Source organism: Mustelus asterias, chromosome 28 (assembly GCF_964213995.1).
Source record: "Mustelus asterias chromosome 28, sMusAst1.hap1.1, whole genome shotgun sequence".
NCBI lineage: Eukaryota > Metazoa > Chordata > Chondrichthyes > Carcharhiniformes > Triakidae > Mustelus > Mustelus asterias.
Window position 1 is genome coordinate 3,951,365 of NC_135828.1, and position 15,978 is coordinate 3,967,342.

Sequence of the window (15,978 nt, forward strand, 5' to 3'; positions counted from 1 at the left end):
TGCTGTGTTTGAATCCCCATCACATTTAACCAAAACGAACAAAGCCAATATCAAAAGTTAATTTTAGAAAAAGCACCAAATAATTTAAGGGTTTTACAGCTTGGGCGGGTAGAGACACTTGATCTCTGGGAGTAATTCCCTTCTTATTTGTGTCTGGAACTACACAAAAGCCATTGCTCAATGGGCTGAAAGAAAGGTAATCAGTAAAACTTGGCATTACAGATGCTCTTTCAGAAACAAACCAGTCCCACTTGCTCCAGCACAGAGTCTGTTTTCATTACGCTGATCATAAACTATAATTAACTGCTATCGTGTCATCACTCAAAGAAAGCTAAATCTGTGAGGTCCAGCAGTTCATTCACTCATTACCTTGTCCACAAATGTAGCTTCTGGTTCACTTCTAAGTAGGGGGTGACATCAAATGAAATATGTCAATTTAACGTAAAGAGTCACCTCACTTTCTCCAAATTCAAATGGGTGCCCTGAGGTGACCAAATGAGGCAGAGAAAGATGAGAAAGAGAGGGGAATGAGGGGAAGAAGAAACAAGTCAAAGCGAGACGCGGGGAAAGGGATAGCTGCTGTGGGAATGCGGAGAGAAGAAATGAAAGATTGGGAGAGGGAGAGTGCATTGCAGAGGAAAAGTTCAGCACAGCGGACTGCATGAGTGCACGAACAAATTAGTTTTTGCTTTTTTAAAAATAACAAATCATGCCGTTTAACATAGAACAAGTAATATCAGCATATTACAGGAATCTCATATGCTGCAGCAAGGAACAAAACAAGCAATAAGCATTAAAAAACTGCAGCTGGAAATCTGAAACAAAACCAGAAACATCAATTCCTCTGCTGTTCTCTCCACAGGTGCAGGACTTGTTTGGTGATGCCGCTATTCCAGCTTCGGTGACTGTAAAAGGCAATTTCTTTTAATCCTTCAGTAAATTTGACTTCACAAAGCAACCAAACCAGTATTTCTTGTGAAGTAACAGATTTTATACTCTAAAGTCTATCAATTCTTTAGGACGGAAGAAAGACTTATTTAATAGAATGCTAATTGGATCCAAATGTAGATGTAGTGACTGCAGTTAAACATTGGTTTCATTTCAGAATTTTGACTATGCTGTGATAAAACACATTTACATTTTTATGAAATAAAAAGAGGAAATGTATACATCAACTGACAACATGCACCAAAATTTTCCAAAAATGCTCCACAATACTTGAAGCAATCACTGTTGCCACGTCAGCACAGAAGTCATTGCACAACAAGTCACAGAACTTCAGGGAACAATTTTTCATCAAATAGTTTACTTTTTATTTCTGTAGCTTCAGATAATGTCATTATTTTTCAGATCCAAACTTCTCAGGCAAAATGTTGCAAAAAAGCAATCTTTGGAGGGAAACAATGAAAACTGCCCTTTTTAATGTCACTTCATTCCAAGTACACACAGCTTAATTTGAACTCTCTGTTGAAGCACTTATCAAAGTTCTATTTAAGAGCTACACTATAAAAGAGTCACACTTCAAAATCTCATCTCTATTGTTTCATTGCTTCAGTTGTATAACAACATCTTGAACTTGTAGAGGCGCTTCTAATACAAAACAACATTCCAAGGCATTTGACACAACAGAGAACAGCTCCGAGCTCCAGGAGAGAAATTAAGGAGATGTTTAAGGTGGATTGAGGAGTTGCAACACAAACAAGATTGGGGAGTTTGCACAAGATGCAGTGGCAAGACGTCTTAAAGTTCATGCTGAACGTGGTGTTGCAGTGGGGTTCAGGTGGGGCAAGGCAGGGAGAAATTTGTGAGGAAGGTCAAGGATATGAACAGGGTATTTTGCAAGAAGGAGCCAACAAGGATGGAGATAAAGAACAATACATCTGTATAAGTCTCCTCGCTTTTCACGAGTCTGCAGTTGTTGTCATTCAATGTTACGAGACAGCAATTCCCCCAGATGAACATTATGGGAAAGATATAATTGTCTATAGTTTCATAAGGCAACAAAAATGAAAGCAGATCTTAGAAATTTATAAAGATTGAAGAAAATATGTTTGGGTTTGATCTTAGATATCAAGGTGGGTGAATAAAGATCCAAAGTCATAGGACATGAATAAAGCTGATTGATAATATTTTATAGTCAAAGAATCAATCAGAGAATGGTTAAAGCACTGAGGGGGGGCCATTTTACCCCTTGATTTCTGTGCTGGCTCTTTAGAGGAACAATTCACCTAGTGCCACTCCCCAGCCTTCTCCCGCCCTGCACATTCTTCCTTTTCAGATAACAATTCAATTCCTTCTTGGAAGCCTCAACTGAATCTGCCTCCATCTCAATTCCAGATCCTAACCACTCACTGCATGAAGAAGTTTTCCTCAGTCGTCATTACTTTTTTGCCAATTGCCGCACCTCTGCTTCTCGATCCCTCCACCAATGGGAACAAGTTTCTCCCTATCTACTCTGTCAAGACCCCACAGGATTTTGAATAACTCCATCAAATCTTCTCTCAACCTTCTCTTCTCCAAAGGGAACAGACCCAACCTCTCCAAACTCTCCAAACTATGTAACTGAATCCTCTTCCCTGGAACCATTCTCGTGAATTCTGCGCTCTCTCTAATGCCTTCACATCCTTGCTAAAGTATGGCACCCAGCAATGAACGCAATACTTCAGCTGAGGCCAAGCTAGTGTTTTATGCAGGTTTAACAATTTCCTTGCTTTTTTGTGTATCATGACCCTATTACTAAAGCCCAATAATGTTATATGCTTTATTAACCCCACTCTCAACCAGTGCTGCTACTTTCAACCATTTATGCACATATACACCCAAGTTCTTCTACCCCAGCATCTCCTTGAGAATTGTAACTTTTGTTTTATATCATCACTCCACCCTCTTCCTACTAAAATGAATCACTCCACGCTTTTCTGCATTTCACCTACTACTTGTCCACCCATTCCACCAACCTGACCTTTTGAAGTTCTACAATACGCTCCTCGCAATTCACAATACTTCCAAGTTTTGCATCATCCACTAATTTTGACATTGTACCCTGTACACCAAGGTCTAAGTCATTAACATACAACAGGAAGAGCAGGATCTTGTGTTTTCTGTATACCCAGATACTTTAGAGACACTTTTTCAAAGCCAGTTACGGCAGCAACTTTGGCTAGAAAATAACTTTAGTCTCCATTACTGTATCTTCAGTCAGCCAGAATATTTCAGTAAAAATGTTCAGAGACATAGAATCATAGAATCCCGACAGTGCAGGAGGAGGCCATTCGGCCCACCGAGAGTAACTCAAATCAATGAAAAGTTTACTGAAACTACTTTACATTTGACAAAAATTTAATGAAGAATTTGTGGTAAAACTGTACAATGATTTTCCAAAATGTTATGAAATGTCCAAAATTACTGAATGTCTGAAAACCATTTACTGGAGAAAATATAATTGACCTTGGTTTTTTTTTCTCTGAACTTCAGATAAAGTGTCAAAACAAACATTGAATTTAGCTGTGTTCACACACGACTCCTTTGAAATGTTAAGCATTGCAGAATTCCAATTATAGCTCCAATATGAGAGTCCTCACTTGTAATAACACTATTTAATAAAATTTAGAACCCTTACGTACTGGAAGATTTCAGTCAACACAAGTAACACATCGTCAGGGATGATTTCAGTTAGCCTATAGGTGGCACTACAGACAAACAAGGAAGGACAAATATTCGGTTGCTATTAGCATAATCTTTCAACTACAAAATTATAACCAATAAGATTGATAACGCACAAAATATTAATCTAAAAATACAATATGCTGTCTATCTCATCATTCCAACCAACAACAAAATCCACCTATTTTTAGGCTGAATTCTGGCACCCATATATATCCACTGTTGGTACAAAGGCCTCCAGAACCTCTGGAGACTGGTTGCTGGAGAGGCTTTGGAAAAGGTAAGCAGAAATGGAAAAGTTCAACTGACCGGGAAAAGGACCCAGAGAAAACATGCCAGCAAAACCTGCACCTTTTCAGCCCACCGTCTTCCTCTGCAGTAAACACGGCAAAGACTGCCACACAGTCTCCTGAACCACACAGGTGGTGTTGAACACAGAGAGGTGACCGTCACCTACAAACCATCAAGTCACGGAACAGAAGGCTGCCAAATGCAATTGTTAAAAAGGACTTGTATGTTTGGACATGACAGAATTCCTAGACCATCAGAATGCTTTGTTTAATCCTTGGTCTTGGTTTTCCCTATCAGAAAACTGATTTGAGACCAAGTTAACTTTTATTATGTCTTCATCTGAAAGCAATTTAGTTTTAAATGAAGGAACGTGGAAAATCTTATGAAATCTTTCAGGTTATTTTCATGAGAGTATTCTTCAGTTAGAAAATAAATGCATGCGAAGTTATAAACCTTTGTTAAGATATTGTCAAATTCCATTAAAGTTGATGTCGTGTATAATGCTGCAAAAGATATTATACTTTATACTAAGCACGTGCAGCTTCAAATAATGATGCCATGTGGAATACACAAAAATACTGTCCCAAGTAAAATGGCTGATGTGCTGAATAAATGTTAGGAAGCTAATTGTTTTAGATAATGTGTCCAGAGACACTTTTTTTTATATTTTCAGTCAAACCTGTTTGTTTAGCCACAACTCCATAGAGACTTTAATTGATATTTATGAGGTCGACACTGACTTAAAGCTTTGCATGGAACTAAGAGGGGACAGCCTTGGGTTCATTGTGCAAGAAACAGTGCCTGTTTTATTCAACGAATGCTCAGTTGTCAAAATTAAGCATTAATTTTGCAAAATGTGAAAAATGTTAAGCTGCATTAGTACAATATTACCATGGCAAACATGTGTGTTTACAGTTTGTACATCAGAACAATGATACGACTGGGAAGTCAGAAAAGCAACAACAAGCATTACAGTTCTCGGACTAATCAGGGGTGTCGCACAAAGCAGAAAATGAGCAAAGAATGAAATTCGGGGAGGTGGGCCGGGGGTAGGGGGGGGCATAGAAAACGGATGATATGCTTAAGAATAAAAGCTAGAACAAAATGAAAGGTTAGATGACTTACCTTTAATTATAACCTTTCTCATTCTTTGAAGTGCTCCTTCCATGTACAATTGGATGAATGTCAGCCATTCGTTAGCTGACAAATCATTTGGGAATACTTTTCAGAAATCTGCTGCTTTGGTATTCAAATTACCTTCCCCTTCTACACTGCACAGAAATATTGTGTCTGCACATGTTCACCACCTCATATTGGACTTCACCTTCCGATTCTTATTCAAGAGGAGGCAGCAACAAAATTCAAAACTACTAAACAAACATTTTGTTGAAATTCAAATCCATGAAAAGTTAAAATAGGGAGGCAGGTAGGAACATTTCTGTGCAGAGAGAGAACTTCAATCGATTAATCATAACACAGGTAATTTGTTGAACCTCTACATATGCAGAAGAGTGTAGCAAAGTATGTCAGGTTTCCAAGGACCTATTTCTTGAGCTGCCAAGAGACGCTCAAATTACACATTCTTTGAGCTGATGAATCTCTCATGTATTCAATGGAATGATGGTCCGCCAATGCAATGGGTAAGTGACAAACTGAAACAAACACCACTTATTTGCATTCTGAACAAACTCAGGAAAAGTCCTCCAATAGCTACTGACAGTTAAATGTCAACAAGCACATCATCGGGATCGAAGTAGCAATCGTGACATTAGTAGCAAGATGCTTCTTTATAGTTTGGCAAGTTTTCTGGGTTAGAAACTTTCCTAGCTGCCAATAATTTTTCTCTCAGGTTTATTTGGTAGCACAAGCCACTAGCTTTCGGAGCGCTGCCCCTACACCAGGTGAGTGGGAGTTCTGTTCACAAACAGGGAATATAAAGACACAAACTCAATTTACAAAATAATGGTTGGAATGCGCTGTCGTGTGTCGTGCAGAGTCAGCGCAGAGTCGCTGAACAGAGACTGATAGCCAAGTTCCGCACACGAGGACGGCCTCAACCGGGATCTTGGGTTCATGCCACACTGTCTGTAACCCCCACGACTTGCCTGGGCTTGCAAAATCTCACTAACTGTCCTGGCTGGAGACAATACACATCTCTTTAACCTGTGCTTAACCCTCTCTCCGCTCACATTGTCTGTACCTTTAAGACTTGTAAAGACTCGCATTCCAACCATTATTTTATAAATTGAGTTTGTGTCTTTATATGCCCTGTTTGTGAACAGAACTCCCACTCACCTGATGAAGGGGCAGCGCTCCGAAAGCTAGTGGCTTGTGCTACCAAATAAACCTGTTGGACTTCAACCTAGTGTTGAGAGACTTCTTATTGTGTTTACCCCAGTCCAACGCCGGCATCTCCACATAATAATTTTTCTGCCACTGGCTGCTAAAGAACTGGCTATTCTAGGCTGATCCCTTCAAGAAAAATGTAATCGTTTTGAAAATCTGAGGGTCAGTGTGTCAGAACTGACTGTTCTTGGGTCAGGAAGTCCAGGGCATCGACGCAATTAGCAATTTCTCGATGCACGTGAAGATGCTTTGATATGAATGAAAGATCAGGTCCTGCAAACTGGAACTACCACTTGTACAAAAACAATCCACTTTGAGTATCTATTTTGAATTCTGAAATGATATTATGCCAGTCTTTTGCCCTATATTATTCCCCAAATAGCCCCACACTACATATTTTCATGGTAACTTCCATTGCGGTGTTAATGTAAGCCTACCTGTGACACCACTAAACTTAAACACTATTTAACTCTTCCTGCATATAGAATCCAAAGAGACTGAACTTCACCACTTCTCACTATGACTTGATGGCTGATCAATCTAGACTATTTTATCACCACCAAGACCACTATCACATGACTACTCAAAGAGTGAATATTTTTTTTAAAGTGATCCCTTTGCGATTTCCTGCAGTGGATAACAAATAATATCCTGTTGCATGTTGAAGTTGATGAAACTAGGAAGGACGGCAGATTACCCAAATCCAAAGACCAAATAGGAACAGCTGTCATCCCACAAGAATAATCGTACTGAACAGCTTCTTTAAGACATTCGTGCCCTGGGCAGCCAGCTGATCTAACCCCCACTCTGCTGCATAAAAGATCGTCTCCTTTCCCAGAGCAAGCACTATTCAAATTCCAAACAACAAAGGGTGTTGAACCCTTAACAGTAAATAAAAAGCTTTTCCAAGTCACATGAGATCAGAGAAATAGGTTGGTTGGAAAACTTTTAAAGCATTGGGTGAACTCCTTTCAAAATGGCATAGAAACATCACACCAATAGGTGATAGTTAAGCATCGTTCCTTATTCAGATTCCAGATACAATTCAAATTGCAGCAAAGTGGTACAAAAAATAGCACTGGAACTTTAAAGATTTAAATGTTTTGAGTGACTACAGTTGTTCTCCTTAGAATAGAAACGTTAAGAGAAAATTGGATATGAAGATTATTTTGAATTATTTTAATAAGGAGAAAATGTTAGCAGTGGTAGGAGGGTCAGTAACTCAAGGACACAGATTTAAGGTGACTGGCAAAAGAACCAGAGGTGACATGAGGAACGGAAATACACAGTGAGTTGCTATCTGGAAGGTGTTGCCCAAAAGGATGGCAAAAAGCTGATTCAATCATAATGCCGTAAAGAGAATTGAATAAACACTTAAAAAGAAAAAAGGAAGCAACATGGGGAAACAGCCAGGAGTGGGACGAATTTGATAGTTCTACTATAGAGCTGGCACAGGCATGATGGGCTGAATGGTCTCTTTCTGTGCCACAATGCTAACCTGTAAAAGATAAATCAAGCTGATGCAATAAAAAGCTGAGCAAAATAATGCACACTGATCCAAAATATGACGAGTGGGTCCAATTGCATGTTTAAGCCACCTGATGAAGGAGCAGCACTCCGAAACTCGTGATTCCAAATAAACCTGTTGGACTTTAACCTGGTGTTGAGAGACTTCTTACTGTACACACCCCAGTCCAATACCGGCATCTCCACATCATGTTATGTCAAGAAATGGACACAACATACGGAAAAGTGAGTTGATCTTTACCGCAAGCATTCACACCTCACCGCATACCCCAATGGCAACAGATTTGCTACAAATGTTAGTTTTGCCACTGATCAAGGGAGGAGAGAATACACAAAGCACAAAGTCATGAAATAAATGACCAGCTAATTTTTTTCAAATATTTTGAATAAGGGATTTGACTAGACACCATGAGGACCTCTTTGCTCTTCTTCGAGAAAGGATATGTGGTCCTTTACTTCCACAGGAAACACGACTTTGATTTAAGTTCTCATCCAAAAGACAGCATCTCCAATAATGGGGTACCACCTCAGTGTTACAATGAAGTGAGGGTCTAGACAATGTGCTCAAGTCCCTGGAGTGAATCCAGAAATCACAGCGTTCTGACAGGGTTACTCACTGAACCAAGGCTAGTCACTGACAGTGTTACCTATTGAACCAAGGCTAGTCACTGACAGCGTTACCTATTGAACCAAGGCTAGTCACTGACACGGTTACGTACTGAACCAAGGTGAGTCACTGACATGGTTACCGACTGAACCAAGGCTAGTCACAAGTTAATACAGTGGTTAAGACTGAGTCACTTCCTTTGGTTCAATGTCAGCGGCATTCTCAACACGAATAAAGGTTTCACAAGTACAGGTTTTGGAAGTTACATATGCCTCCAATCCAATATGTGGAGTTGTTGGCATTGGACTGGAGTAGGCACCGCAAGTAGTCTCTCAACACCAGGTTAAAGTCCAACAGGTTTATTTGGTAGCACGAGCTTTCGGAGCATTGCTCCTTCATCAGGTGAGTGCCCAATCAGGCATTCACCTGATGAAGGAGCAACGCTCCGAAAGCTCGTGCTACCAAATAAACCTGTTGGACTTTAACTTGGTGTTGTGAGACTATTTCCTGTCCAATCCAATAGTTTTGTGCTCCTCTAATCTGTCATCGTATGCTCTGACTAACTATAGAAACCAGATTTCCAACTATTCAGTTTATACAATTTGTAAACGGACAATTGTTCAGAACCCTAAAGTCCATAAATGGTGTAAAAGCATCCTCAAATTTAGAAATTATAAAGCGACGCTCAAAATTTCCCAATCGGAGAACCTTTTCTTTGATTTCAGTGAACCATTTGTTCTTGCCATTGGTATGGACAAAAGTTGCAACCACACACAGAGAAAATCAGATTCACTTTCAAAGCAATAGTTGAATTGATGGAACCTTGAAGAGATGGATTCGTTCATTCTTTTTCCTCTCAAGAATATATTTCCTTTCCATCATCTGAGAAAATGTCCATCTTTCTTACCACTAGAAAGTTTTCTTATTCTGCACTTCAGAATCCTTCTGTTTGGAGGCATGTTTCTGCCAATCCCATAGGTTTCACCAGCTGCGCTTGCCTCTCACCCAACAGTTTATTTTCAATACTCCTTGGTTCACCATTAGAATGTTTCCACCGACCTTTCAACAGCTTTGTGTCTCAGCTGGAAACATATCCTTTCTTTATCCTGAACATTACTTCTTTTCCACTTCTTGGCTGCAATAACTATTAAATCAAATTTGTTGGCCGAAGCCTTAGCCCTCCCTCCAACAACCTTTAAAATTATTCCCAAATACTTCCACATTGCCAAATGACACAGGCAACCTCAGGAAGCAGGCCTCAATACAAATAACATTTTATTTGAATTCTTATATTTCTGAATAGAAAATGGAGAAGTTCAAGCATTCCAATCTTTCAGTAACTATAGGTTTTACCCTGGTATGAAGCCAAGATCTGCACCCAAAAATGCCACTAATACAAATATAATGCACTTGAAGCCCATTTTTAGTTAATGTCCTTAATTTGAACTCTCAATTTTTAAAAAAATATCGACACTGATTAAAAAGATGTAGATTAAAGACAAAGCAAACTTTTATACACACAGAAAATGACGGAATTGGGCTTCATAACTCAACATTCCTCAAAGGGGATTACTGCTGGCTGGCAGCACTGTACAGTACATTATCCTTCAACAAACGAGTCCCCAGTGGCTCAATCTGAAGGAGATATTCAGAGTCATATTATGCTGGAACAGTATCACTAAAGTAGGATAGTAACCACTGCACGTAAATTTAAAATGAATGTTTTAACTGAAGAAGAGGCACTTCTCAGCAACAGCTATATTTGCAACACCAACATGGCACTGAGAGTTAACAGTCAATTTTGAGGAGCACATACTATGGGAGAGCATATTAATGAAGACACAATAGAGACAGTTTGTTGTGCCTGCTGCTTGGAAATTAATACATATCCCAATCTGAAAACCCTGTTCCTAAAAGATAAGTAACCTTGACTGACCCAGGATTTCTTTATTTACAATTAGTCTTTAAAGGGAGGAAAAAAAACACAGGCAACAGCATAACAAATTATGCTCCTTCCGTGATAAAACAGTTTACTATTCAGCTTTTAACTTAAGCAATGCCACGGGAGATGTGGGAGTGCTGATTACACACACCCAGACAGAAATATATACACACACTCTAAATGGTGCCTTGACATATTCTATGCCTTAATAGAATCAACATTGTGACTAAGTCTTAGTCTCCTGCATAAAGTGCTGTTGAATTTTTCTCCGAAATGTCAAAATAATTTTAGATTCCATTGTTGGCTTTGCATGATTTAAAATTAGTTCAGCAAATGAGGGAGCAGCAGCGAGTTCCCAATATCACTTTGGCCAACTAAATTCACACGAACAATTGCAGAGGGTAGAGAGAGAAATGACCATTCTGCTGTCCATTGTTTGATATGCTAATTAGAAGTCAGAGTTAGAGGCAGGGGCAGGCCAGTGCTGGGTGGTAATGAGATCTACTGAGATCTACTGCCCCACTTATTGTGGGAGAGTTGAGCCATCAGATCAGTCGGACAAGGAGGAACAGCAGCAAACTGGAGAAAACGGGGGAGGGAAATTCCAAATACTTCCAGGTCTCCACATATTGTTGTTTTTGGCCAGCCTTTACATTTCATAGCCTGGAGATTCCATTGTATCTGAGTCAAATTTAAACTGGAAAAGAGGATTCAAACAATGGTTAAACATTTCTGCCCTTTTGTACTTGGACTGCTTTTGAGGAACATGCTGGACTCTTCCATGGAAATGCACTTGGGGGGGGGAAAAAAAACAGAACTTGAGTGTCCTTGAAAATAGACATTCTGTCAAAAAACCTTTTGTCTGGAACTAATCAGGACAATTGCCAGAATACTAATGTCAGGGGAAGCAACCATTTCATACTATGAGAAGAGGGTGCCGATTGGTTGGCAAGTGGTCACTGATTAGTAGAGGCTTTGCAATGGAGATTGTACCAGTTGATGGTGACAAGGATTGTTTGAAATGTAAGTCAGGCAGCTTGACTCAGAGTGGTCAAGGCATTGCCCCATGGAATGGACCAGTGAATGGCTATCACTTATTTTGTTTAGTTGAAATATGCACAATGTGGGTACCCGTTAACAGGGCCTAATATGATAGAATGATAGTAACTGATGCTTGTTTTCTGTCACAAGAAACAAACAGGAGTGAAGTATTATAACTTTAAATGAGGCCAATTAAAATCAATTTTGAGAAAACCATATATTTGATCCAATTCAAACCACCTTTTTCATTTTGACCTATTTCACAGGCATGTTTAACATTCTTGTGCATTATTTTTCTCTGTAAACTAATGAAAGTATTAGATTCAGTCCATGTGGCCAAGTTAATTATGTTATATAGCTGAGGAAGGGCCAGGTCTATGTAAGCACACAAGATGGGATTTCTTTTCAGTCATCGATGGAATAAATTGATTGCTCATGCAGTGCGCCAAATCCACTGGAAACATTTAAAAGGCAACTGGGTGCATTTCTCTCAATTTTTATCCTTCCTTCAAAATGATCATGTGGCTGACTAATTGTTTGGGAATTGAGGGGGTGGTGAAGGGGGTAGGTGCAGGGTCAAAGTATGCATAAGTTGTACCAAAGTCTGGGACAGGATGGATGGACTTCAATTTTTTTTTTAAATGTTCAAACACAGTATTGTCTTGTCCTGTTCTACCTCTCTGCAGTTACTGCTGCAAGTCAAGCCAACAAATCTCACTGCTGCCTTCCACAACAGCCATTCTTCTTAAATATTCAACTGCTGTGTACAATCACCCAAGCAGTCCAATGGAGTATTTCTTCATCACTTCACTGGTTTCCTGAGTGAATAAATTGGGCTTTGCTCTCCCCCTCCAAAATTCTTTATCTGGATCTGTGCATGGTGCTGTGATTCTATAGGCAATGCAGCTTTATAATAGCTGGCTTCTCATACTATGTCTTTTTTTTACCAAAAAAAAAACAATTTTATATTGCAGGTTCAAAAAAATCCAAATTTCTTTTGCTGGAAGCAAAGCAAATCAGCTGATCCCCATCTGGGTTTTGTGAAAGTGCTTCAAATGTGATGAGAAGAAAAACACACACAGACAAGTAAATGTCAGTGTAAATTGAAACAGCCTTGTGCAAATTTACTGAAAGTATTTTTTGACAATTAAAATCCACACTAAAACATTTAGGTTGAAGAAAAACACATCATTCAATACCCTGATTGCCAAGTTTCCCACTATCCTCACCATCTTCTCCTCCAAAAAGTGGAAGGTTCGACAGTAAATAATTTAATTATAGTATTAGTTCATTTCCCATTTGACCCATGGTCTAAGCTGCCAACAACATCAAACTACATAAAATTGAGGAAATTTGTGCTCCATGTCAAAGCACTAATGTTCCATTTTAGAACTGTATAACTATAAATCAGGTAGTTGAAAAGATACACACTTCCAAAGAAATAACTGTGAAATTATCTGAGGTAACAGTGAACATGATCAATGTATTTTTTCTGGCAATCACATGCATCCTAAACAATCGCCTGGTCAAACAATGGTGGACCAGCAGTTATTCACGACTGACTCAGACCACTCAGCTGAAAGTGGAAGTCATTCGGATTCGGTCAAAATGGAATAAGGAAGTACCATGACTTCAAACCCAAAATCCCAGCACCAGCAACTTGTGCATCTTAGTTGTGCCATCAGCAAATTAAAGATAGAAGGACAGAAAGTTCTGCACAAGTGGGGTGGACAACAGGGTCTGAGTCACATTTGGCTATTCTGATGTGCATCAACCACATTGACCATCTTGTCCAGAGACGAGTACACAGCTCTGAATTTGAAAAGGAAGCAAAGAATTAATGCTGGAAAAGGAGGCATGTTCCCAAAGCTTTTCGTCTTGCACTCATCAGGCCAAATGCCAGAATGCCAAAGTTTCAAATGATCACAACGATTTATACTACCGGGGAAAAGGGTAGTGACAGGTTGGCAAGTCAACTCAGATTGGTCAAGGCTTTGCCATAGAGAAAGCAACAGGGAGCTCACTACAGGCTCCCCATGTTTCTAGGTAAATCAAAAAAACCACAAGGCTCACCCATATTCCTTTTGTTTGCTGCAAACACATCCCTATATATGAACCTATGCCATTTGCAATAAAAGAATTACTCATTGCTATTAAAAAGGAAAGGCATCTGTGAAAATTTCCTAACAACGTTCTGGAAACTGATACTTGACAATATCTTTGCGAGTAACCTCAGAAATCCAAGATGGGACAATTTGTTGGAGAACTGAAGGACTGTTTTTTGTTGAAACTTTAGTAATGTTGCTTGTAATTCAGCATCAGAACATTTTATGATTAATAAAACATACTTACCTATCAATCCATATGACAGAAACTTGTTAACAGATGTCAGCGCCAACCCTGTGATAGGTCCAGTTGTATCTTCTGATCGGATCACCTCCAGGAAGGGTCGAAGAAAAACATTTGGTTCTATTTCTAAGAGGTCTGCAAGAGAAAAGAAAATCAAATTTAATATGATGCCATATATGATCAAATCAAAGCATGCACCTATTGGAAGCACACATACACTGAAATGAATATCTGTCTCAATATATTTTTGGAAATGTACTCTGCTCATTTATATTCCATGGCATTTACCTTATTTTTTCCTTCTGATGAAACTTCATTTTTTCATAATGTGATATGCACAATGTATAAAAAAAACACTTATCCCATCTTAGAAATACTTCCAAGGGCTCCACAGAATATCAGAGGCTATCATGTAGACCTATACAGCGAGCATGCGGCTCCTAATAAGATGCCGCAAACAATGATATGATGAATGGCCGTTTAAACAGTTTTCAATGTTTGATCAAGAGTCAGTGCTGGCAGGGACACTGGGGATATGCCTTGCTCTTCAAGTTGTATTCTCAGATCTCAAATACCCATTGGAACCACCAAAAGGGGCAGAGGGGCCTTCGTATAGTGGCTTATTTGAAGGGCAGCAAATCAGCACTCCCGAGGTACTGCAATTGAGTGGGAATTGGTTTATACATTTAAGTCAAGAACATCAGTTTGCACAAGAGAATTATAAAACAAAGAGTCACACAAGAGGGTATTAGGTCAGATAACCAAAAGTTTGGTCAAAAGGGTAGATTTTAAGGAGTATCTTAAAGGAGAAAAAAAAGAGGTGAGAGAGTCGCACAAGTTTAAGGTGGGAATTGCAGAGCCGAGGGCCCCAGCAGCTGCAAGCACAAGTGATGGAAATCAGAGGTGCTGAAGAGGCCAGATTCGAGCAGCTCAGATATCTCAAAGGCTTTAAGGGCTGAAGGAAGTTACAGGAAAAAGAAAGAAAGAAAAGCGATGGAGAGATTTCAAAATAAGAACACAAATTTAAATATTGAGGTCCTACTTAACAATATGTTAGCAAGCACTAAGGTAATGGGTACTTGATGTAAGTTAGGACATGGGCAGCAGACTTTCAGATGAGTTTATGAAAGGGGGCCAGCCAGGATTACAATAGAAGAGTCAAGTATGGAGGCAGAAAAGCCATGGACAAGACTTTCAGGAGACAAGTTGAGACAATAACTATGTTGGGCAATGTTACAAAGATGGAAATAAGAAGTCTTTGCGATTGCATGGATGTGTGGTTGCAATATATGACATCAAGGTTGCAAACAGTCGGAGAGGAAGAGAGTCAATGGCTAGGGAATGGAGTCTGTGGCAGGGACCAAGGGCCATGACTTCAGTCCTTCCAATACTTAGTTGAAAGAAATTGTTGCTTGTCCAGTTCTGAATGATGGACAAGTAGCCTAATTATTTTGAGACAGTGGATGAATCGAGGGAGGTGGGAGTGAGGTAGAGCGGGTGCCGTCAGTGTACATGTGGAATTTATCGGTTTTAGATGATATTGCTGAGAGGCAGTATGTAAATAAAAATAGGAGAAGCTTAAGGTTAGATCCTTGGGGTACACCAAGGGTAGTGGCACAGAAATAGGTAGAGAAGCCATTACAGCTAATTCTCCGAATACAACCAAATAGATAGGAATGGAAGCAGCTGAGTGCTAGAGCGGAGCTTAAAGAAACAACCTTCCGACAAGAATACTACAAGTAAGCCATGAAAGGTGTGATTTGACAAATTGTGGGATGTTATTTGTTTCTGACATTCACAATGAAATCCAAATTTTTTTTAAAAGTTCACATTCTAACTAATTAGAAAATAGAACTTGTAAAGAGTGGCTGATCAAAAAGAATGATTGTTACCTAAACTAGAAAAGTGAATAGTAAGCGCAAGATAAATACAATAATTATTGTGCACCTGTAAGCATGCAAGAGTTAATCTGCAAAAATCCTTTCACAGCATAAACATTTCAATAGGCACATTTGCCCTGCGATTGTCTTTAATTTAGAGTACATAAAAAGTTAGCTTTGAAAAGAATTTTCAATTTCACTGAATTCTCGTAATCTTGCAGTGTAAATGAGCTTTATTTTCCCCAGAGGTGTAACTGGCATTTACATTTGGAGATGTCAGCCAGTCGTGGGTTTTGAACTTCGCCGCAGTGAACATCCCTGCCCCAGAAGAG

General features: G+C 39.3%; 1 protein-coding gene across 6 annotated transcripts in view; it reads right to left on the reverse strand.

The window, feature by feature from the left end:
- The window catches only part of gbf1 (golgi brefeldin A resistant guanine nucleotide exchange factor 1), a 210,121-nt gene that overhangs the window by 104,273 nt on the left and 89,870 nt on the right, over positions 1-15,978 (reverse strand). For all 6 annotated transcript variants that reach the window (XM_078199352.1, XM_078199351.1, XM_078199354.1 and 3 more), the window contains exon 4: positions 13,770-13,901. In XM_078199352.1, the coding sequence (XP_078055478.1) occupies positions 13,770-13,901 (132 nt within the window). The remainder of the gene's footprint in view (positions 1-13,769; positions 13,902-15,978) is intronic.